At 44.2% G+C, this 25,158-nt stretch overlaps 1 protein-coding gene and 1 non-coding gene across 4 annotated transcripts in view; one reads left to right on the top strand and one right to left on the bottom strand.

Moving 5' to 3' along the window:
• Nucleotides 1–25,158, bottom strand: part of GRAMD2B (GRAM domain containing 2B) — a 69,494-nt gene that overhangs the window by 3,047 nt on the left and 41,289 nt on the right. Inside the window, exons 2-13 of one of the 3 annotated variants that reach the window (XM_028103642.2) lie at nt 21,806–21,925; nt 18,756–18,867; nt 16,141–16,207; nt 15,100–15,203; nt 11,370–11,465; nt 9,402–9,473; nt 9,224–9,304; nt 6,459–6,570; nt 5,789–5,911; nt 4,977–5,064; nt 3,986–4,090; nt 580–673 (exon numbers count right to left, since the gene is read on the bottom strand). In XM_028103642.2, the coding sequence (XP_027959443.1) occupies nt 580–673; nt 3,986–4,090; nt 4,977–5,064; nt 5,789–5,911; nt 6,459–6,570; nt 9,224–9,304; nt 9,402–9,473; nt 11,370–11,465; nt 15,100–15,203; nt 16,141–16,207; nt 18,756–18,867; nt 21,806–21,925 (1,174 nt within the window). Of the gene's footprint in view, nt 1–579; nt 674–3,985; nt 4,091–4,976; nt 5,065–5,788; nt 5,912–6,458; nt 6,571–9,223; nt 9,305–9,401; nt 9,474–11,369; nt 11,466–15,099; nt 15,204–16,140; nt 16,208–18,755; nt 18,868–21,805; nt 22,247–25,158 lie in introns of those variants that run through there. The other 2 variants (XM_028103641.2, XM_028103639.2) reach the window with 2 other exon arrangements.
• LOC114209646 (U6 spliceosomal RNA) lies at nt 12,720–12,823 on the top strand. Its single transcript, XR_003609378.1, has one exon. It is a non-coding gene; the product is annotated as a U6 spliceosomal RNA (small nuclear RNA).

Here is a 25,158-nt window from a genome sequence, read left to right as displayed (position 1 = left end):
ACTGCCCTACTGTTAGATACTTCTAGAGGGTAAAGGTACATCAGTGGCTTTCCTGACAAGGCCTCAGGTTGGACTGTGAGGAGCAGCAAACACAACTTTGGAATCCGACCTGGTTCAAATTCCAGATCTGCCAGCTTTCTCTGCATGTCTCCTTGAGCCAGTTACTGGACTCTTCGTCTGTCAGAAGAGTGACATCCATCTGGCAGGGTTCTTACAGAGACTGAACACAGTATTTCACGTATGGCAACCATCAGCCTGGGTGGGGCCGGCTGTGTGCCTCCACTGAGCCCTGTGTCAGCAGTCACTGGCTACCGGGCCCTTGTGGTAGACAGAAATCTTTCTAACTAAGGAGGAAAAGCCAAAGACACACCCATAAGGAGAATGAGACTGAAACCAATTTCTTGGTGGAAATTAAAAAAAAAAATACTCTTTCGTATTTACTGTGACATCCCCTGGCTGGGTTTTTGGTCACGGAGGCTGCTTGCTACACCCTGAAGGTGTTTGTGTGCATAATCCCTGCTCTCTGGCTGTCAAGACGCACTATGGCTCCCGCCCCAACCCAGGAAATGAATGAGTCACCTTTTCTAATTTCATTATGTTAGCCGTCAGCTCTTGGCAGAGGACCTCCACATTGAACTGTACTTGTGACCCCAGGCCGGATGGTGCTGTCTGTCTGTAAGAACAAAGAGAAAAATGATTGTGGGCAGGGGATGGCAAAGGAAGAAGTAGAATGAACACATTTTAAATTTATTTGAACAGAAGACTCGGTTACAGCAGTCGACCATAAGCCTTTCACTTGTTAACGTCGGGAAGGCCCTGTGGTAGTCCCCCCGGGGCTGAGTGGACGTGGAGGGGACTGCATCTTAGAAGCTCAGCTGGATGTCTCTTGAGCTGTTTTTGTTGAGGTGGCAATGTGGTGCCCTGGCTTCAGAACAAAAAAATCAGGCAATTCTGCTCAAGCACATGGTTTCTTAGACCTCTTGTGCCCCTCAGATCCTTGCTGCCCCCACCAGAGCAGAAATGGGCAAGAATCATTGCTCTTCTCAGTCACAGGCTTATTTCTCATGGGAGGAGGGACCATTTACACAGGAACTTTCAGAATGTATAGGGATTTTAGTCAAATTGCTGCTCAAGTGTGAGACTTTTGTAGTTTTTTTTTTTGGTTTTTTTTTGAGACTTGGCCATGCCCATGTAATTGCCCTTGTCTTATAATGGAACATGTATTCATTGTGCACCATTTGAACTATTTATGGCAGGAGCTCTTCCCCAGGGCCCACTAGGGTCCTATACCAGCTGAAACTAGGAAATTGAGAGCTGTATGTACATTTTCCTGGAGAGATGGTCTAAAAAGCCGTTGATCAGATTTTCATATTAAGGTTAACAACCCTGGTCTCTATCTTCTCCATATTTCTTGGTTGTAATTTATTTAGCCATTAAGTTTTTATTTTATTTTATTTATTTATTTTTAAAGATTTTATTTATTTATTTGAGAGAGAGAGAGAATGAGAGATAGAAAGCACGAGAGGGAAGAGGGTCAGAGGGAGAAGCTGACTCCCTGCTGAGCAGGGAGCCCGATGTGGGACTCGATCCTGGGACTCCAGGATCATGACCTGAGCCAAAGGCAGTCGCTTAACCGTCTGAGCCACCCAGGCGCCCTAGCCATTAAGTTTTTAGATGGCAGTGATGGGTCTAATTATTTTACACATGTACTTGGTGAATGACTGATGATCGTCTAAACATTAAGAAAGCCATTATATTTTTCTGTTTACCCTTACTAAAAATAAACAATTCTTTCTTTATCCCTGAGCCATACCATCAAAATCTTAGATCCCAAACAGGAACCTGAAGGGGAATCTTTCAGTGTCTAGAGGCAAGAACGGAGACCCACAGAGCTGATGGGTCAACATGTAATTCTGACAGCGTACAAGCTACGGACACACTCACAAAGCCGGTAAAAGGTACGGATTCCGTGACAACTAACCAACCCACTTACAAGTGCAGGTCTAGCTACTGGGCAGCATGGCTGGATCACCTTGGCAGGGAGAGACATGGGAGAAGCTCAGGTCCCTATAAATTACTTTATGAACATCTTCCCGTCATGGGTGTTCCTGGTCTCATGTCATAAATAATCCTTGTGATTTTTCCTTTAAATGATGATTTTTCAGACTGTACTTCTCCCTAAGTTGATTATTTAAAGAGTGGACTGAATATTCCTTTTGTCCTTGTTAGTGGAGTTTCCCCCCTCATCATCACCGAGTTAACAAAATGATAATAGGACATGAGGTACATTTTTGTGTAAAAAAAAAAAAAAAATCAACCCTATATGATACTGAACTAGGAAGGCATGCTAGATTAGTGTAGAAAAAGTATGTTAACATTTTTTTTTTTAAGATTTATTAATTTGAGAGAGAGGCAGAGGGAGAGGGAGAAGCGGACTCCCCGCTGAGCTGGGAACCCGACACGGGGCTGAATCCTAGGACCCTGAGATCATGACCTGAGCCGAAGGCAGACGCTTAACCATCTGAGCCACCCAGGCACCCCTGTATGTTAACATTTTGAACAAGATGGGAGAGAGGAAGTAAGGGCAGGGTATATTTCTGTTCTAGACTGTTTTTATGTTTCCGTATTATTGGCTCAAAGGTATATATTATGGTTCAAAAAGAACCTGTATGCCAGCAGACGTGTAAGCCACAGAACAAGACTTTTAGGTAGTTGTTTGAGCATAAAGAGGCCCTAGAATGGTATAGTCTAATAGTTCTCCAAGTGTAGAACCAGGCCGGCACCATCAGCATCACCTGGGAACTTGACAGAAATGCAAATTCTCGGGCCCTCAGTTCTAGTTCATCAGAAACTCTGGGGATGGGCCCTGCAATCTGTTTTAACAAGCCATCCAGATGATTCCGCAGCACACTCTAAACAGCCTAATCCAATTCCTAGGCTGTACCTCACAACCAAGCCATTGGTAGACTGGAAAGCCTGTCCTCCATGTAGTCATACAGGTGTGCATCTGAGTCCTGATTTTATTACAAACTGTATGACATTAAATTATTTATTTGGTCTCGTTGTCCTCGTCTGTAAAATGGGAATAAAGGCTATCTTAAAAGGTTATGGTGAATAAAATGAGAGGAAATTGTGCATATATATATATATCTATTCTAATAGAGTCTCTAGCACATGGTATAAACTCTATAAATGAGTATCTCTACTTTTAGAACTTAAGTTAGGCACCTGGCTGGCTCAGAAGAGCACATGACTCTTGATCTCTGGGTCACGAGTTTGAGCTCCACGTTGGGTGTAGGATTACTTAAAATAAATAAACTAAAAAAAAAAAACCCCAAAAAACCAACAGTTAAACAAACAAAAAAAAAAGAACTTGGGTTAAAAGTATGCTTTCTAACATGGGGTAATTTATTTCACTTTTTAGGTAATGGATCAAAATTCTTATGTATATGGATTTGAAGGAAAGAGCTCTGTCTGAAAGGTTTAATTAGGTCAGACCTGTTAAAAATGACAGTGATGGAAAATCTTCACAGATGCATTCAGCTAATTACTAGTCACAGAGATCTTAAAAGTGGTCAAGAGTTTCGTCAATATAAGAGTTAATGCATGATAAATGAGCTGAGTTACTTCCACTGCTTCTTTCCTATTAATGTCTTCACCCACTGCCATTTTACTAAGATAAACTGGTATATTTTAATAAATAGGCCAAGGTCACAACTGAGTCTTAGGCTACCAGAACAAGATAATGTAAAATCAGGCTTGTTTCTTGATAAACTGGCAACACTCTAGCAAGAACAATTCAGAGTCAGGGCATTCATCTCTAGGACCCTCCCACCTACCCCTTTACTTCCCACAGATAGGCTTAACAGAATGTCTCATACAGAATGTAACCTCGACTCATGGTTGCTGAGAAGGATGGTAAGTGCCCAACATTACACTAGTCTCGGTAGCAAGCAGATGACAGCACAGGAGGGAATCGTCTTACTCATGATGCTGAGTGTCCACAATGGAGGTTAGCGACCCCAGCCTCTCCTCCAGAGTATTAATTCTGTATCTCATGTAGAACGTCGAGATGATTAGTGCACAGACACTGCAGAGGGATAAAAGAGAAATTCTCAATAGGCTCATGAACTGACACGAAACCATCAACTCAGAGCCAGTGTTGTACCTTTAAGGCAAGATATTCTCCAAAATTAACTTGCCACAGAGACTTGAAAAAGGTCTTTTTTCAACAGACTGATGCTTGTCAACAACTTGAGAGCTAGAACAGGATTTAAAATCTTCTGGCCCAGGTTCCTCAACTCACAAACAATGGCCATTCTACTAGGGTCCCGTGAGGCCTTGCCCAAGGTGGATGACAAAGCTGTGCTCCCTCTCCCCCGTGGTGCCGTGGCCCTTCCTACGAGGGTCTGGCCACTGAGTGCCCAGTCTTCACAAGCTCCCTTCTTTATCTGCAAACAAAAGTGGGCACATCCTCCTTGGTAGTAAGGAACAGCCTAGAACCGGGCCAGCCTATTTTCAGAAAAACAACTGGTTAAAGGCTGGAAGCTGAGGGGAAATGTCTTAAAGTCTATGCCTGAGTGTTCACAGTTAAAGGGATGATGGCATTTTGACGTTGTTTTGGTCTCCATCCGGAGAACATGGGATAGATGAGAAAATAAATAGTAAGGCTAAAGATGCTTCATCATCCACAGAACAAGGTTCTTACTAATAGTATCCACTCAGAATGTAGTCCTCTGCTGGAATTGACCCAATTTGGTCTTCCCTCCTCCCTCTATTTATTTAAATAAGGAGATGAATAGGAAAGTGTGACCTAAGCCTAAGGAAAACAAAATGCTGGAATAGGAGATAAAAATTGTAAAAGGAAAGATGTCACATGAGACAACTGAGATTTACAATGACTCTTGGAACTGTGAGATTATTCTTTTAGAGAAATGAATGATTTTAAGTCACTCATAGTAAATTTATCTACTTACATGATTGCGTAAAATATAAGAATATGGTGGAGAGTCGTACATGTCTGAGACCTGACCTTGTGTAAGACTCCAATGGTTTCTGACTGACCTGTTGTGGGGAAAGAAACAAAAAAACAAGACAGTTTTAAAACTACAGCACACCTCCTTCATCCAGCAAAGTCCCTATGGGGAAGAGGTACTTGAAAGAGGTAATTCCCGGATAACAGACACTGAAGAAAACATTGACTGAAGCCTTCCCGGTGTCTATCCTTGCTCTCATATCAGTATAATTGGTAAACAGCTATTAGAATACTTACTAAATAAGCAGTAATTTAATAATTTGAGTTTTATCACCAATTTTTGAATGACATTCTCAAAATACTAAAAATAATGAAGGGACCTCCAGGAAGGCTATTCACCTTTGTATCCCTCACAATAAAGCACAGAACTGGATACCGTTTGGTGAATGAGTACATGAATTAATATGCACAGAACGAAGACCTACAGCAAGAAGGGAGGGGATATGAAAGGCAGTCATAAAGTGAAATAATGAGGGCCTTTTATTTTTTACTGAAGATTTCATTTCTTTAGTGAGAGAGAGAGTACACTAGTAGAGGGAGGGGCAGAGGGAGAGGGAGTAGACTCCTCACAGAGCAGGGAGCGCGATGCAGGGATTGATCCCAGGACCCTGAGATCATGACCTGAGCCAGAACCAAGAGTGGGATGCTTAACCAACTGAGCCACCCAGATGCCCCTGACATCTGAGGGCCCTTTAAAAGTTACAAGCAGATGACCGCCACCACCCCCTTTACCCAAGACATTCTGTTCCTTACCATGTACAGGGAGATTCTTGGCTTTTCCTTCAGGCACTCTATTCACATGGGCATCTGCCCGAGTTGGTTTTGTTTCTCCCTTGGAGACATTCAGAACTGTCTGGGATTCTGTCACATGGAAATCTGTCAAGCCAAAATGGGGCTGGCTAAGTTTTCTTCCCAATGCATTTAAAAACACAGCATCAACCAACGGAGCAAATCAATCTCACAACATGCATAATGGCTGAGAATATAAATGGATCTTCTCACATGTTGGTTAGGTATTGAAATTCAATGCGTAAGGAAGTCAGAAAATTATATGACAGTCTGTCCTTAGCCCACTGACTCATGGGGACCGTTCAGCTAGAACAGTGAATAATATGACTGAAAGAAGAGGTAAAAAAGACATTTTGTGTTTTTCAACCACTCTACTATTGTGTCGATTTAAGAGACATTTATTAAATGTGTATAAAGAAATGGATTTTTACCATGGAGACACTTCCTTTCCCTAAAACTTTCGAACTACCCTTTCTCCAGAGTCCCTTCTCAATTGTTAATTAATTGCTAATTGGTCCCTTCTTAATTACTTGACAAGGTGGTTTTTGTTGGTGGTGTTTTTGTTTTAAAGGGGGGAGATGAGGATATTTGGTGGAGCATTACATTTTGGTTAACATACAGAAATTTCTCAGACCTCGCGAGTTCTCGGATTCAGGAGTCTGAGACCCAGAGCTGCTGTATCCTTCCATGTCTTGCCTTCTTTGTCGAACCACTCCATCCAGATCTGAGAATTCATCGTTGAAATCCTGAAGGGAAACAAGGAAGTGTACAGAGTCCAATTCCCCTCAGTGAACAGACAGGCCTCTGTAACCCCCAGCCCTTTCACTTAGGCCTCACCTATAAAATACTGAAAGAGAAGGGAGGATTATTCCATACCGCTGGGATTTCCCCAACAGATCAGAGCATCTGATGACTGAAACAGATTTTTCTGGGCAGTTAAAATCCTGTCAGCAGTGGCCAACTTGTTTGAAACAACAAATGTCTAGAGAAAGAACTGCTGATGACTGAAAAGTTTCCAGAGTCAAACTGGAAAACTCTCATTAGCACTCTGTCATGAGAAAAAGTGAATGACGCAGATGTATACGAGAAAAAAAGAGACGCACGGTTTTCTAAATCCATGTTCTAAATGTGAAGGTATCCTTTAAATCATAGTTTAAAAAAAAGGTATTGGGCTGGCTCAGTTGGTTAAGCGATTGCCTTCAGCTCAGGTCATGATCCTGGAGTCCCGGGATCGAGTCCCGCATCGGGCTCCCTGCTCAGCGGGGAGTCTGCTTCTCCCTCTGACCCTCCCCCGTCTCATGCTCTCTCTCTCTCTTTCTCTCCCTCAAATAAATAAATAAATAAAATCTTTAAAAAAAAAGGTATTGGAGATGAAAGAAAAAATGGCTTTAACAAATTAGACACTGAAAGCAAATTTTTAGCTTTTCTTCCCCCCTCAACCAAATCAAAAGAGAGTCTGTGCTATCACTTTTGAATTATAGAGGGAGGACAGAGGGGTGAGCAGTAGGGAAAAAGCAGGGATGTTTTACTTTATATCCCCCAAATGCTTAAGAACCGGTGTCTTAAGAACAGGTGTCTTGTACTAGCTCTCTTGGGATCGTTTCAATAATTCATTTCAATTTCATGCAAGAATATATAGGGGATAGAAAGCTGAAGAATTCAAGTCTCTTCGATTTAATAATTATTGACTGAATGCCTATCATGTATCAGGCAGTATGCAGAGCTCGTTCGACAGATGACTGCACTTAATCTTCACCCCCGCATCATGAGGTTGGCATTTTGCTGGATGAAGAAACTGAGTCAGAGCAGTCAAAGAGCTTGTCTGATGGCATAACTCAGCTGGGTGGAACCCAGATTTGAAACCAAGTTTGTTGGATTACAAATCATATGTGTTGGCTTTTATTTTGTACTACTTCCCACTCCTTCCCCCCCCCCAACCAGGTGTTTTTTTTTTTTAGTTGAGATAAAAATTTATGTAATATTAAAGTCGTCATTCAAAGCATATAATTTAGTGGTTTTTAGAATAATCACAACATCAAGCAGCTTATTTCAGAACATTTCCACCACCCCCAAAGTGAAACCCTTTACCTAGTAGCAGCCACTCCTAATTTCTCCTTCCCCCATCCCTCAGCAACCACTAATCTACTTTTCCTATCAGTTTGTCTGTTTGGGACATTTCGTATAAATGGAATCATACCATATGTGGCCTTTTGTGTCTGCCTTCTTTTGCTTAGCATCGTGTTTTCAAGGTTCTTCCATGTTGTATGTGTCAGTACTCCTTCCTTTATATTCTACTGTATGGACATACTACATTTTATTGATCCATTCAGCAGATGATGAATGTTAGAATTGTTTCTATTTTTAGGCTATTACGAACAGTGCAGCTGTGAACATTCTTTTTTTGAAGATTTTATCCATTCATCTGAGATAGAGCGAGAAAGAGAGGACTCGGGGAGGGAGAGGGAGAAGCAGACTCCCTGCTAGAGCAGGGAGCCCAACGTGGGACTTGATCCTGGGATCACGAGATCACGAACTGAGCTGAAGGCAGATGCTTACCCGACTAAGCCACCCAGGCGTCCCAGCTATGAACATTCTTGGACAACTTTTTATGTGTACAAGTTTTCAACCCCTGTACTATATGACAGCTCTCAAAAAGAAAGATTTGGAGATGTGAAAACCATGGGCTCATACCATTGCACTCAAGGTATTCCAATATTTAACTAATCATTTTGGGAATAAGCACTTGAAGAAATATGGCAAGGACTCTCTTGGGCCAACATTATACCATCATAGGTATAAATCTTGTACAAATGGGGGGAATTACTTTCCACTGGAGATTTACTATGTAGTCAATGAAATCGAAAGGGGAAAAAAAAAAAAACTCTTTCACTTGGTCACTACAGAGTTCTTTTACAATTATTTCTGGATATTCCTCATCTTTTCTACTAAGCTGTAAAGTCTTCAAAGGCAAGAACTAGTTTTGATTTTTCTTGGTGTCTTTACAGCATACACTAGCACAGTGCCTGGAACAAAGAAGACAATCAACGATTTGTGGGGATGAACCATGCCCCTACCCTAAGAGACTGGTGAATCCCTCTAAAACAACACTGACAAGCAAAGACAGCAAGATTTTACAAACACCTCCACTGACCACTCACTCGCCCAGACAGTCCACTATACTGTTTCTTTCGGAGGACAGCTCTTTAGTTACTTGAAAAAAGTTTATAGCCTCCTATGTCCTCCCTTTTCTTCAGCACAGAAATGTCCTGTGTCTTCACATTTTACCTCAGATATTAAGGTCTACACTTCTTCCATCCCCTGATCCTGGTGTAAGGAGAAGTGTGATTGTGGGACACATGCCCTTTTGGTGGGATTTAGATAGTTACGTAGGCAACTCACCAGAGGCAGAGATGAAGGACGGTCTGCCCGGAAACTGTTTTCAAGAGAAGATGGGTTGGGACTGTTCCCGACGCTCGTGTTCTGAAATTAATGAAAAAATGAAAAACCAGATCAACTAGGAAACCAGAGGAAATAGAAAAGAGAGACAGCAACCGAGGCTCAGGAATGTTGTACTCACTTCTAAGTGTCCACACACAGATTTTAGTAGCTTGTAAGTAGAATCTCTGGAGAGTAGGGAGACAAATATGTACTGAAAAACAAGACAGAGTCATTATTAACAGATACTGCCTGGAAAGGTGTGAGGGTTCAGAGTGCAAAAAATTTATCTGTGTATAATTTTTTTCCTTTTTAAATGATGGAGACTGTTCTTTGGTCTACAGTCTCATTCACCCACACATTTTTTTTATTCCATTTCTGTAATAAACCAAACCTCTTCCCCCACAACAGCAACAAAACCATCACACCTCATTTAAGTAATAAAGCAACAGAGAGCAACATGAAGGCTCTAATACGCTGACACGGATGCCCCAAACATGCGCAGGCAGGCTTAAAAATAATAATGATGATGATAAAAAAAAAAAGGCTAGTGATATTTGCTAGATCCTCTTTAAAGCTTGTTTAAGGTATTTAATAATTCCCAAGGGTCCTCTCTGTTCTGACCTAGATTTCCATTAACAATTTCCCAGAGGCTCTCACAGGCTTGTTCTTTTTCAAGCCACTTCCAGATTCTCCCTTGTACAAATACAGAGATTTTCTAGTGGATGCGTATACATACGCGATGGGAAAGACGTGAAATCAGATGAGACAAAGAATTTGCAGACACAGGACATAAGGGAAAACGATTTTACCAAGAACAGTATGTTAAGAAAATACTAAAACTCAGTCTTCCTCCGTCTGTTTGGGCCACAGAATCTTTTCAGAGCCCCTTTCCAGAAGTTTGTGATTATCCTTTCACTCATCGACAAGAGCACTTGATAGGCTTTCCCAGCAAGCACGTATTCCAAAGGAGTTAACACTGTGGATTCTGCCGTTAGACCTAGTTGCTAGGTCTGGCTCTGCTGCTTACAAGAGGGTACTGGGCAGACTGCTACCACTCTTGGCTTCACTTTTTCTTTTCTTTTGAAGATTTTATTTATTTATTTACACAGAGTATGCGGATGGGGGGGCAGAGGGAGAGAGAGAATCTCAAGCCGACTCCGCGCTGACTGCGGAGCCCAATGCGGGGCTCAATCCCACGACCCTGAGATCGTGACGTGAGCCCAAATCAAGTCTCACACTCAAGCGATCCTTGGCTCCAGTTTTAACACCTACCCCTCCTAGGTAGCAGTGTGGAATCAATGTAAAAACAGAAGGAAAGCATTTCGCATATGCCTGACGAGAAGTACTTAATGCTTGTTAGCCATTAATATTAAAACTTTTTTTTTCAAAATATTAACCTATTTCCCACCTCATCAGATTAGGCTCTTTTGTCTTTTCTCCACCCACCTTCCTTCTTCAAGTTACCCAGTAGGGTTAGAAATGGAATGCAGCTTTTTTGCTTTCATTGAAATAGTAGGTAAAATCTTAAAAAAATAATTTCAAGTGAGAAATGAGTAGGTGAACTGTTCCACTCCCGCTTTCTGGCCAAACTGAAATGAACAGCACTCTCAATGCAAATATTTCTCATTGCAAGTGTGTGGGGCAGCCCAAGTCAGGAGTAGCTCTAGAATTTCTATACAGAACAGTACTTGAAGCAACATGGAAGCAAAGGGGGAACTGGTCCTGAAGCTGACCATGCATGGCAAGCACCGGGTTGACGTATCTGGGGCGGCTCTGGAGAGGGACCAAGTAAGGTTCTGGGGAGGGTGGCCACCCCGCCCCAGAGACTCTTCAGTCTCAGCCTACCTCACCCCCTCAACCATGTGGTGGCTGTGGCTGTTTTAAATATTAAAGAAACTCAATATATCAGCTTAGCCTCTTCTAAGAGATATTAGGGAAAGGGAAGTTGGGAAAGAATTTTATGTTTTAGACCTTGGCCAAGCAAGTAGAATTAAGTCAGCAGGAAAATCAAAACTGTCAACAATTATATTAGAATAAAGCACCTTGTGAGGGGAAACAATATACAAACAGGACAAAGCGAAGGTGCCTCGCTCCAAGGCCTACTCACCCGGTCTGTGACTGTCGCTATAATCAGGGCATTTGGCACCAGGAGGGCAGTTTTGGTTTTCTTTATTAGGGTGACTGAGAACGCCGGAATAGAGATCTGAAACAGAATCAGTTAAAACTGGTTCAGGCTTCACTGAACACGACTTCAAATCTTTATGTTGAAGGTAAAAAAAATTTTTTTAAAGTTTAACAAAGAAATCAAAACCACCAGGGAGCTCTCCAGCCTGCAGGATGAAAAGCGAGTCTCCTCAACGTTTACAAAGCCAGAGGGTAAATCTGCATCATTAATTCTACTCAAGGGCTGGGCAAGAAACCTTTGTCTTGAGATAAGGGAGTGAATGCAAAATGCACAGTCATCTTAAAGATAGGCCCAGGGCTCTAAAGAAATTGTGTGCTTGTGGTCATCCACTTAGGGCCGATCTCCGCACTCCCGGCTCTCCTCTACCCTTAGGCACGTGCGGGCAGGGAAAACCTTGACAAGCACGGCATAGTGGAACCACACTACTGGACAGTCTGGGACCTCAATTCTCAGCTATGTTACTTTCATGACACTGAATAAAGGAAACCTCATTTAAAATACAGCCTGGAGGGGCGCCTGGGTGGCTCAGTCGTTAAGCGTCTGCCTTCGGCTCAGGTCATGGTCTCCGGGTCCTGGGATCGAGACCCGCATTGGGCTCCCTGCCCGGCAGGAAGCCTGCTTCTCCCTCTCCCACTCCCCCTGCTTGTGTTCCTGCTCTCGCTGTGTCTCTGTCAAATAAAAATAAGATCTTAAAAAACAAAACAAAAAAACCTCTTCATCTAAAAAAATTAATTAATTAAAATGCAGCCTGGAGGCCAGGAGGGGGCGCTCTCAGGCACCACCTCTGCTCCTCAGTTGCAGACCCCAACAGGAATAAGCCCACTTGACTACCCACCCCAGCAGGAGGAAGGAAGGATTTCTCCTTGCCCAGCAACAAGCTCAGTCAATGAGAAGGCCTGAACACTCACTTCTCTCCAATGGACTTTTGTCTAAACCAACTGCTCCCAACTTCCTTCTTTTCTCTGTAAGTTAACATTTCTCTCCTTCGATCTCGACTTGCCTATGGTTTGCCTACGGTTTGCCATGGCTTGCATGGCTCAAATTGTGATTTCTCTATTCCTGAATAAACCCGTTTTGCTGATAAAACAAGTGGCTGTTTTACTTTCCACAGTCCACTCTACGCGACCTACTCGACCTTACAAGCTACCCTTTCTAAGCCTGGTTCCTGATTTGTAAAATGGAGATAATCTGCCCTGCTTCCCAGGATTTTCTGTGGATTAAGTGACGTAATATATGGAAAATGCCTAGCACTCATGAAGAAAGTGATGTATTGTGCTTACTTTGGCAGGACATATACTAAAATTAGAATGATACAGAGAAGATTAGCAGGGCCCTGCCAAGGATGAGTGCAAGTTCATGAAGTGTTCCATATATATACTTTTTTTTAAAGATTTTATTTATTTGACAGAGACACAGCGAGAGAGGGAACACAAGCAGGGGGAGTGGGAGATGGAGAAGCAGCCTTCCCGCGGAGCAGGGAGCCCGATGTGGGGCTTGATCCCAGGACCCTAGGATCATGACCTGAGCTGAATGCAGACGCTTAATGACTGAGCCACCCAGGGGCCCGTGAAGTGTTCCATATTAAAACAAAAAAAAAAAAGTCATTTATTTCCTCATTCGTCTCATAAGAGGATGGATGAAATGAACTCTAACTTTATTTTCTGGTTCAAACGATAGAGAATTACAACAGATGAGAATGTCATTTAATTAGGACAGTCTTATGAAGTACATATTCTGAGAAATTAGGACGTGTTCAGAGAGGTAGGTGCTCGTCCAAGTTCATAAAAATAATAGGTTACAACAATGGAATTTGAACCAATCCAATCCAAAATGTGGGTTCTTTTTCATACAATGTATTACAAGCATGTACCAGATAACAGGAAGAATAGATGTTCCAATAGTTTTGTTATATCCCCCCAAGCCAGTCTAGTTTCAAAGAGAAAAGGATCATATCACTTTGATCCTGGAAAACAGAGTCACACACATCCACGGTAAAATGACTGCCCCTCCAAGTTCCAGATGGGAAGACCAGGGAGGAATGAGGGGCTGATCTTAATAAGACATTTCCTAAAATTGCCAAAGAACTCTACTGCCCCAAATGTTGAAGTGTAGGCGGTAACTCAGAAGTTATACACTGGGATAACTTTGGGGGGAAAAAAGTAAGGTCTACCAAGACCCGCCATGTTAGGTCTTTAGAAAACCAGTGTGTTAATGCCACTCCTTTTCCCTTTTTCTGTCTGGTCAGTTCTCTCTTAGGTAGATGTTGGATTTTAAAACCATTGCTAGAATCATATTGGCTTCAAAGTATACTTACTGAGTTTTAGAATTCCCCCATCCCTTAACAAAGACTCATTCTTCATTCACTAATATCTCCAACCCTGCTGCTTTGGTCAGAGGCGTTGGCTCTAAATTCCTGAGAATTATCTTATCACATTGAACTGGAGATCCCTTCTACCCAACCCCTTTCCTAGTCCATGAACAAGTTCTTGTAATTGAGAAATCTAGAAATACAGTGGAATACTGCTTAACATTGCTTTGCATTATACTGATTCGGGTGATACTATTTATCAAAATATGTTTGTCTAAACACAACTCTACATAATTACAAAACAACATTAAAATAACATGTCTGACCTAAAGAACAGTGTGCTAGTCATCTGACCCAACACCAACAAAATCAAGAATTTCCATTGTATTTGTTACATAGTCATTATCTAAAAGATTGCCAGGGGCTTTAGGGAGAATATTTAAAACATAACTACCACTCAAAATAAAAAGTTTTCAGTCAACGACTTCATGAATATAAAAGCTGCTTATTTATAATCAGGAATCAGAAGGATTAAGAACTCTTAGGTCACGCGAACCTAAGAAGGACCTTCTCGGACTCCTTGTTCTGGTGGCCTGAATGAACTGTGGTGTGACATTGGAGGACAAAGGGAAAGAATGTCAGTGGAATGGAATTATCTTCTTCCTTCTTATGACACAGTCCCAGGGTCCTTGCTTTGGAAGGCAGTGGCTTGGGAAAACTGCCAGTTCCTCTGGGCTATCCTCCTGAACAGCTCAGGTATCTTGGGCCTGTGTTCCCCCAAATCTGTTTCATGAATGAGAACTTTCAGTCATTGTCCCCTGGGGAATGTGGATGTGTGAGTCTTTCAGACCAGGCCTTAAGTGTTCCAATTCCTGCCTGTCTGGTGCTGCTGATGGTACAAAGTGAGCTCCAGTAAGTGGCTTATTTTTAAGCCTGGTTTTCTACATGTCTGATGTAACTGATAGGAACACGGTGTAAAAATCAATATTTATTTAAAAAAATGGTCTTGGGTTTAATATATGTCTTTGAAACAAATCATGGCACGCTCTCCAAATGGACAACTTTGAAGAGTTCTCTGGTGCCATCTGGGTAGAACGGATTTAGTGCAGGGCTGTGGGAGAGATCTATCTACATAAGGAAATAAACAGAGAGTGGTCTTTAGGAAAAAAGGGAAGTTAGTGTCATTTAGAGGCATTTAGAACCTGTAATATTTGGAACCATGATAAAGGAAATAAAGATATAAAGGTCTAATAAGAGTAAACTTTTATCAACATTGCTACGCTTAAAACAATTGATATTCACAACATATAATAAAGTGCATAGCTTTTTAAAAATTATACCAACCTTAGTGTCTTTTCCAAAGACTTTGGAATGGAAACAAATCCAGTTTTCTGATACAAAGAGCTTCCCCTGGTATAATATCTCTTTCTGTAGGGCACAGGTAAAACCTGGGAAAACAGACACAGGTATAAGAGCACTTAGAATTTCCATATGAAATAGAAATTATGTAACTATGTTGGTTCCCCAGGATTGGCAGAGATAGTACACTCATACTCAAAAGATCTTTCACCTGTTCGTCAGCCATCTTTCGTGGCATAAAGCTATGGGGATGAGAGTTTGTTTTTTAATTCAAAGTCTTTACATGCCTTAGTATGAAAGTCAAAATGGCCAGGCAAGTCTATCACTGTAAACGAGAGTTCCAGAATGGAGTTTCAAAATCTCCTCTGTTGAGGAAGGTGTGTCACCTGGAGCTAGTGGTGGCACTCCTGCCCCTCCTTCCCTGGGACTGTCACTAATGACTCCTTTTGAAATTGATGGTCTCAGTGTGGGAAGAGCATGTGACCCACATGTTTGGGCATCATGGCAGGAATCCAGCCTCCTGCTTAACATGGGTACACTGAGAGGCCACAGCGGAACCCTGGTCCTAATGAACCTAAGAGGAGCCAAGGAGGTCTTCACTGGCGTGCCGGGCAGGATGTCTGGGGGTGATCACAGCACCCTGCATCGTATAGGGTTGGACACACGTCTGTGCACTAGGATCTGTGTTTCCTTTCAGCCTTCTTTCAGCAGCCCCTCTTCCTCCAGTCTTGTTATCCCAAATCTCAGGACAACCCACACACAGTGCATTGCAGCAGTCAGTACAGAAGGTGAGGAGATCATTCCGGAATCACCTTGGAGGGTTCCCTGTCATGGGGAGGGATTCGGTTTCCCCTTCTACTCTCCTTCAAGGAGCTGGGTGACAGCTGAATGAAGCTGGCACACCCGTTACATAGTAACTTTCAAAAGACCTGTTCGCCTGGGTGCTTCAGGCCCCAGATGGAGCCCGCTTTCTTCCCCCAAACCAATTAGCATCTTGTCAAATAAGTCAGACAGGCCGGGACTTACTTTGCCTCAGTGGTTCCTCAGTTGGGACATCAAGGAACAACTTGTGGAAGTGCATATTTGCCTTGTACTACGGTGAGAACACAACACAGGCGTTACTGCTTGCATTTCTTGGTGAAACGTCGTAAATCTGAACTTCAATTTAAATTACATAACAAGGGGCGCCTGGGTGGCTCGGCCCGTTAAGAGTCCAACTCTTGATTTCCGCTCAGGTCATGATCTCAGGGTCCTGGGTTCGAGCCCCATGGCGGGCTCCGCATTCATCGGGGAGTCTGCTTGTGGATTCTCTCTCCCTCTGCCTCTGCCCCTGCCCCGCTCTCTCTCTCTCTCTCTCTAATAAATAAATTTTAGAATAAATAAATTACCTAACAAATTTCCCCTCCCTTGATACAGTCTCTAGGAATTCCTTCTGTCTGATCTTACAGTCTTCAACATAAGCCTTCAAAGTGGGCACAGCACAAAGGTTTCATTTTCCAACAAGATTAGTGACTTGCCGGTTGGACAGACATCTGTGACCTTGCTGCAGCTGGTGGTCACTGTTCTGCCCAGGAGGCTCGACAGGGTGTCCCTAATAAAAAATGACATGAAGCTCCAAGGAATCTCACCAAAGAAGGCAGGAGATCCCAGGGCACTACAGATACAAGGACTCTCAGAGGAGGGCAGTGGTTAAAGGGTCAGATCAACCTGAGTTCAAGTCTTGGCTACACCTCTCCCTGGGTGTGTGATTGTGGCCAAGTGAGGGAGCCTTGCTGAGCCTCAGATTCTTCTTCTGTGCCTGAGGGCAAATACACTCCCTGCCTCAGAGGGCTGCCATAAGGCTTAAATGGGACAATTCATCCGAAAGACCTACCACCTGGTATTGTCACTCCCACTACTTTTGTTGTAAGGGCATTTCCTTAGCCAGTGTCAGGGGGAGATAACTCTCTAGGGCGGTAGAAGGCATGTGTTTACACAGCTGTAACAACAACAATGGACAGCCAGCAATTTCCATCTGGTAACCTGCCTTCACAAACACCATCCCCAAAATAACCTGGGGAGCTGATGTTCCCATTCCATGGGTCTGGACAGTGTGCCTCAGGGAAACTGAGTCACTGAACTGGCGCCACACAGCTAAGAGGTAGAACTGGTCCTCCTTCCACTGGACCTCTGCCTGACAGGATGCTTTTGATTAAAAAAAAAAAAAAAAAAGGTCTTGTGAGCAGAACAGAGAGAGTACAAGCAGGCCCTTCATGTTTTATTATCCAAACTGGGAGTGGTCTCAATGGCAGGACCGGCCCTAGTATTGCTCCAAGGAAGAGTTTAGAGAGGTCTGCAGATGAAAGGTGATCCCCACAAGTCACCTATTTTATAAACACCTCATGTAAAGTAGGTCACCTTATGCTGCTTCCTAAAAGTACAGTTTGCATCTAAAACGTTACCTGGATTAAAGCTAGGTATTCCAGGGGCGCTTTCCTGAGATTTGTTTTTTGTTTTGTTTTGTTTTTAATGGCTACAGTGAGAATCAGCTGCATAACTTGATTTAAAAATAACCTGGGCCAGAGACGCCTGGCTGGTTCAGTCAGTTGAGCATCTGCCTTTGGCTCAGGTCATGATCCCAGGGTCCTGGGATCGAGTCCCACATGAGGCTCCTTGCTCAGCAGGAAGCCTGCTTCTCCCTCTGCGTCTGCCCCTCCCTCGCTTATATTCTCTCAATCTGACAAATAAATAAATAAATAATCTTAAAACAACAACAACAAAAAACCTGGGCCCAAAAGAAAAAAAAATCCATAATATAAAAAACCTAGAACATGGAGTCTTCAAAAATGTGAATGTAAAACGCAAAAAAAAAGGGGGGGGTGGTGGGAATGATCTATATTAAAAGCGACAGATAAATGTAATACATGCCTCCTGACTGGATTCTAGAGATAGGGGAGCAAAAAACATTTATAAAGGCATCCACTACTGGGACAATTATGGAAATCCAAAATGGATTTTACATTAATAATATTTTGGTATATTTACTATTTAGTTATATTTCTTGTGTGTCCCAGTGGGTTTTTGTTGTTGTTTTTGTTCTAGTTCTTAGGGGAAACATGTATTCAAGTATTTAGGGGTGAGGTGTCAATAACCACCTCAATCCATTGACCCCAGTAAGTATGCCACACTCTAAGACACAGAACGGGGCTTTGACACCCATCTGGGTGTGTTTTAGAGCAGAACTAAACTACTCCTGGATGAGAATCATGACCCTGTTCACAGGTCTCCCCCCTCCGTGTGCAGCTGGGTAGCCTTCTATTCAGACGGGTGTCGTATCAGACTCTAATTTTAATGCAAGGCCATCACAGCTCTCCTGGTCTTGGTTAATTATTAGACCAGCACATGACTGTGTGGGTCCCTGCTCTCCGGGCGCTTGTCAGAGTTAGGGGTTATGGCATGGAACTCACCACCACGCAGAATATACTGAAAGGTCAGTGGTGAAATAACAATATTGATTAAAAATCAACCGAAGGAACTGCATCCTGTTCTTTCTTCCAGATTCTCTGCCATCTCTGGCCATGTAAGTCCTGGCCAGCAAGAAGATGCACATTTGGGTTTAGTGCCCCTGCCTTGACATGACGCACACCGCCTTCCCAAGTTACCTGGCTGGAAGACGAATACTTTTTCCTGTCCATCTTAGATTCATTTTTGCTTTCTGTTTTACAGTCATTCTTATCGCTTGCTAAAGAGGCACCATCAAAACTGGATTTTGACCTGAGGAAAGAGAATCCAGGGAATTGATAAGATGAATTTTGTACACTACTCATTAATTGTATCGTAATAAATCTTGATTGTTATACCATCTCACGAGAAAACCTGACATTCGGTTTTCTTTTCTCCACCTCAGTGATCACTCATAATACTCTAGGAGCATTTACGCAGTACAGTGCGTAGGAGACCGGGATGGTTTCAGCAGCCTACAATCTCAAACTGCAGAGAAATGTGGACTTGTAGAAGGGAGAAATATCAACTGAATTGTGGAGATCATTAAACCATCTCAAAAGTATTCTAAGCAATAAAAGAGGAGTAGTATAGGCAAATTATTAAACAAAACTACAGCTACAGTTCAATCAAAGAATATTTTTGTTTCAGAATTCTATTAATATTTAACATGTGTTAATTGAGGAGGGCATTGTATGAAAGGCCATGAGGCACACAAGACAGTCTTTTTCCTTAAGGAGCCTGTGAATTCACCAAACAACTGTTTTAAAAGGGCAGTACAAGATTAGCACCAAATAATACATACCGTGGGTTTTAGGAGGAACTAAAGAGGCACTAAGTCCATCAGATCAATAGTACAATTTGGGTTTAATACACTGGGACTCAGAAGATGAGCAGGAGGTGGGTATGAGGAAAAGAGACAAAACATCCCAGAGTAGGGAAAACAGAAGTGAAATCAGGATAAAAATGACGAATGTGTCTGCAAGTGAAGTCTTCCTTTTTTCTGGTAAGGGCAGGGCTCCAGCATGTGTTTCTGAGATGATGCCGGTCCTGGCTCTCTGTTTGAGTACATATGTGAATTTACACATGTCTTCAGCCCCACAGACACACACAATCATTTCAGAGTGGAATGCATGTGTGATTTTTAGAGGTCTATATATGTGTGATTTTTTAGAGGTCTACCTAGGACCAAGTTTTAGGACACAATTATGTAGGGTTTTTTTTCTATATTATTATTGGGAAAAATGACACATGAAATCCATGATTCCACAATATGATTCCTTACAAAGAGGCTCAGTTAAAACTACTATTTGGTTCAAAGCAGATGTAAGAATCTTGAGTAATTCAGGTGGTATGAGGGTATGACTCAGAGACAGAAATGACTGAAGCCAGATTTTAGACTCTGGGTCTCTCCAGCTGTGAAAAGACGGGCTATCTGATGTTCCGGGCCCCTGCCAGCCCCAACAGTTTGGGTCCATGTTACTCTAACCACAGGTGAAGATTTGGATTTAGCTACAGACCAGTGACCCTATTCACAGATATAAGTTCCTCTTGAATTCTAGGAATCACTTTTTTTCCTTTGAAATTACGAGTAAACACTGAACTCAAAAATAAAACTATTTTTACAAATGTCAAATTACCTGCTATTTCTACTATCCACTGATCTGATTCAATCACCTCTACTGATTCACGTTTGTAAACGTTAATGGAATTGCCAAGGCAACGAGCTCTCGAAGGACCGTCAGCAAATGCAAAAAGGAGGGCAGCTGTGCCCTTGATGGATTCAATAGCCACAGCAGAATGGGCTTGTCTGCAGAGCTCTGTGAACGGGGTGCTGATTTACATAGTGCCGCGTCTTTGTGCCTCCTGAGCTGTGGTACTCTCGTTTGTCACAGGTGACTATGAGCTGGACGGAAAGCCCAGTGCAAAATGAAAATGCCGGGCCTCTTATTAAAAAATCAGGAATTTCCAGCCAGCCAGAGCAGAACAGAAAAGCCAGCGTGGGGCTCTCTGCGACTACACTGAGGCCCCGCCTGTGCCGGTTAACAAGCATGCTCTCACGGTGGGTGCTGGGTGCATCATTCCCAACCCAAGCCTGGGGGAGGCGGAGTTAAGGCACCCTTTCCAGGCTCCCGCAGGAGCCAGCCAGTAATGGTGCAAGATTCAAGAAACCACATGCTTTGTGCCTTTGCCCAGAGACTCGTGCGGTGAGTGCGGCGAGATGCGCGGACAGGAAACTAGAGAAAAGAGGGTTGAACGTGAGCTGTGTCAAGCCAGCCATGCAGAACCGAAGATGAGAGAACTGGAAGCAACAGAAAAGAAAAATCTGGGGGAGAGAGAGATGAGACTTACTCTTGGTCTTGAATGAAGTAAGGATTTGGAGAGAAGGAATGGGCTGGGTAGCCAGGAAGGAAAGGGAAAGGCAGGAGTTACTTAATTACCCTTCAGCAGAAGCCAGGACACCCCAAAAGGTGCAGTTCTGACAGTTCCAGGATCAGGGAGAAGAAAGGAGAGCAATCCCTCCACCGCTCAGTACAGACCCCCGGCCACACTGCCCCATAACTGACCATGGGTATAGCCATTCTCTTTTCAGGGCAAAAAAAAAAAAAAAAAAAGGCAACGTGAAGTTCCTACTTCTTCCTTGCATGGGAAAGCAAGCATGTAAGTGGAGGCTCTGAGAGTGCCAGGGAGCGTGGCTCCGCTCAGGCTCATGACCAGACTGCTACTGGCTCCCAGCACCGGCCCCCAGGAAGCAGCAGTCCCCCAAGACAGGCACAGCCTGGCCCAGGATCCCAGGCAGGTGGCTGCCAGGAAGGCAAGGCAGCAGGTGAGCACTCGCACAGGTGGAACGGGCACTCCCACCTGGGCAGGTCTCATGGGCTCCCTGGCCACCTTTGCAGGTGCTTCCGAGGTCTGTGCCAGACAGGGGGCTGTCCTGGCTTTAGGTAGCAAGAGCTGTCCCTGAAGAAAGGGGCAGATGTTCTCCCGTAGGCTGGGGCAGGGAGGAGGAAGGATGCTGCCAGCAAGAGACGAGGCAGGAAGGCAAGCTTCAGCTTCAAAGACAGGCACCCCACTTCTTGGCCAGGGGTTTATTTGCCTACAGTAGATCCTGACTCTTCACCACCACCACCAACCTAGAAACACGGGCTCCTCCCAGCAACCCCTTGTCCCCAAAGGCCCCAAAGAACAAAGTGTCACCGCCAGGACTCACCGCAAGGAAAGGATTCTCTTCTGGTCTGGGGACTCGGCCTCGCTGGACGGACTTGGGGACTGGATTGCTGGCGACTTGCAGATCTTCTTTTTCTCCTCCACACCATTCTCAGCCTCTGAGCTGGAGAAGAGAGAAGAACGCTTGGCCTTAGACATCCAGGGAAGGGGGTGGAAGGAAAAACGATGAAAACACCTTGCTTTCTGGAGAAGGGAATGATGTTCAATCCCCATAGCAGGCTGAAGTCAACCTGGACGGCCGTGCCCTTTCCAGATCTCCATTCTGCCGCCTCTCGGCTGGCCCCTCAAGGGCATGAGCTCCAGGTCATGCCTGCTGTGGCAGCTAAATGTCCGACTTTGTGGGAACTGGGTGGCTCCCAGGTGTGCGCACTGCTCAGCTCTGCCCTGCTAGCTGCGTGCTGGGGCGACAGATCACCCGGAGGCTGGGAGGGCCTGTGTACACACGTGCTCGGCGCACACGCTCACGCGTGGCCTTCTGCCAGGTGTGAGCCTTCCTGCTTCGAGCCCCCACCCCTTTGTTTGCATTTCTCTCGTGTCATTTGCCACCCACTGTTGTAGTTATATATAGCTCCCACTTTGGGTTGTTGGTATTTTAACCAAGCACTTCTCTAAGCCGTCTGCAGTCTCTAATCTACACAGCCACCCAGGCTGGGTAGGAATTATAACAACCCCCTCTTCAGAGATCTGGAATTTGAGGCTCTCAGATATCATCCACCTTGCCCAAGTTCACAGAACCGGCATCTGTCAAGCTTAGGTCTGTCCATCGAGGAGGCCTCTGGGTACACACCCCTTCTCACACCTTCCCTTTGCCCTGCCATCCACCCACCTCCCGCCCCCAACCACTTGTCCTTCCATCTAGCCCCCTCATTAGCTCTTCAGTGCGAGAGGGCTCCACGGCGGCGTGAGGATCTTAGTGATTTTTATACTGACCACAGGGTCTAGGTGAGTGCTGGTATCTAATCATCAACAACAGGCTTTTAGAAAACTAGGGCTGACTTTGGTGAAAGCAGGATTAGAGGGGAAAGCAAGTTAGGAGGGTTTGCACACGGCACCACTAACAAATGGAGGTAACCGGTGGGGTGGATGCAGGAGTTGAGCTCCCTCAATCTTGGGGACCAGGGACACGAATTCCAATTTGGGAAAGAAAGAGGAGGGTGAGGAACGTGGGAAGGGAGAATATGTGGTGTTTTACATGGGCCAGACCTTCTTCCGTGCCAGCCTGCAAAGCACAGAATTCACAAGACACATTTCTGGGAATGTGAGAGCTCCAGGGAGGCTGAACATAAAGGAAGACATATTAAGATAGCATTGCAATGACAGTTTGGCTACTTTGAATCCTAATTTACCACCATTTGGTGTCTTCACCTGCATGTGACCGCACGGGCAGGAAATGTGAGTGGTTAGTTGAAGCTTTGTGGTTGCTTGCTTAGACTTAGAGTTTTATCACTTTTCACAGTGTGTTCCAGTTCCAGCCCATTCCAGTAAGACTGCAGTAGTGTCAAAATCAAGACCAAGTGTATCTGACAAGGTAGCCAGTTAACAATCCCTACAGACAGTGGATGCCCTTACATTGTAGTTAGCATTCCTAAGTACGTCAGCATTCCCCCACCTTCCACTTCTTCAATTCTCAAAGTACTCAAAAGCACTTAGGTACGTTCGAAGAGCTCAGTCCATAATTGAATTGTGTGATGTGACAAAAGGCACATGGAAGTCTTTGCGATATTAACAGGAAAACACTGCTTTGGTTTGAAATAGAGGGTTCTATTTAATTTTAGCATCAAGTTGAATTCATAGAACGGTTAAGGGGCTGTAGAGCACACCTCTGCCCACCCACCCTCCCTAAGACACACACATTATTCGAGTTCTTCAAAAGCATCAGACGGTAATCCACTTGTGAGGCCCTCTTTAAGTAGGGAGAATAAGTGTATGTGGACCCTCAATAATCCACTCGGCATTTATTTATGTATTTACTGAATTTTATGCATGAGCCAGAGCCGCTGCTATCCTGTACAGCACCTCTGCGTACTGAGAAAGGATCCTACCCCCAAGAGGCACTCACCAAAAGCTGCCCCTCTGTTTGGAGGTAGCAGGCCTATTGCTACATGGCCTGGCAGATCTAAGGTACCCCTAGCTCTGGGCAAATGTCTTATTTATCCACCTCCTAGACTAAATTCCTTACAAACAGGGAACGTCTGTGTTTTTCCACGGCGCTCAGCTCAGCATTTGATGCTCCTAGTGGTCACTTATACGTGTTGACTGATGTGCGACTCATTCTGCAGTGTCTCCCAGAGGAAGTGAAATTCATGTAGGGGCCCATTCAGTTTTAGAGTTTTGTCGACTTAAAGATGCCACAGGGGCGCCTGGGTGGCTCAGTCGGTTAAGCATCTGTCTTTGGCTCAGGTCAAGATCCCAGGGTCCTGGGATCCAGCCCTCGTCCCCCCATGTGGGGGTCCCTGCTCAGCGGGGAGCCTGCTTCTCCCTCTGCCCCTCCCCCACCCCCCGCCCCCTGCTAGTGCTCTCTCTCTCTCAAATGAATAAAATCTTTAAAAAAAAAAAAAGCTGCTATGGAAACTCAAGCAAGTGAATTCCTAACACAGGAGAGCTCACCCCCACAAGCACCCCTCCCTGCTGAGGTGTTGTGGCAGCGGACTGAAACTACAGTAGAATCCAAACAGCAAAGACTGGCCAGGTGTGGGAGGGCAACAAGATGGTTCTACAAGGCCCCTCTGTAACTTTAAAGTTACTGTCAGTAAAGCTGCACTCACCGGCAAGGGAGATGAAATAACAGGTCTTGTTTAAGTCATGAAAAAGAAGAAACCAGGTATTTTTCTTTTTTTTATAGCCAAGAAGAAAAGGCCTTTCAGGGACATTGACCATAAGAGTCAACTAAAAAACAAAACAAAAACCAAACCAAAAGAACAAACTTCTCTTTTTTCCTTTCTCTCTCTCTCCCTCTGTCTCTCTCTTGATTTACTAATAGACAAAGCCTAAAGGTTTATTTCTTCTTGGACACACCCACGGTGTGGCCACCGCAGCCTGTGGTCTTGGTGTGCTGGCCTCGGACACGATGTCCCCACGAGTGGCGCAGCCCGCTGTGAGCCCAAATCTTCTTCAGTTGCTCCAGGTCTTCCTGGAGTTTGTTGTCCAGACCATAGGCCAGGACCTGGCTGTATTGTTTTCCACGCTTGACATGCTTGAGTCCGTTCAAGAACCAGTCTGGGATCTTACCCTGTAAGGATTCTGTATAATGGTGATCACCCATCCCACCTCCTCCTCCGTGAGTTCTCCTGCCTTCCTGGTGAGGTCAGTGTCTGCTTGTCCCAGCACCACGTGGGC

Source organism: Eumetopias jubatus, unplaced genomic scaffold (assembly GCF_037043125.1).
Source record: "Eumetopias jubatus isolate StellerSeaLion01/CBP00866 unplaced genomic scaffold, mEumJub1_p1.0 scaffold_5, whole genome shotgun sequence".
Classification (NCBI taxonomy): domain Eukaryota; kingdom Metazoa; phylum Chordata; class Mammalia; order Carnivora; family Otariidae; genus Eumetopias; species Eumetopias jubatus.
The sequence above is the reverse complement of the archived record's forward strand: the minus strand, read 5'-3'. Positions and strand labels throughout refer to the sequence as shown.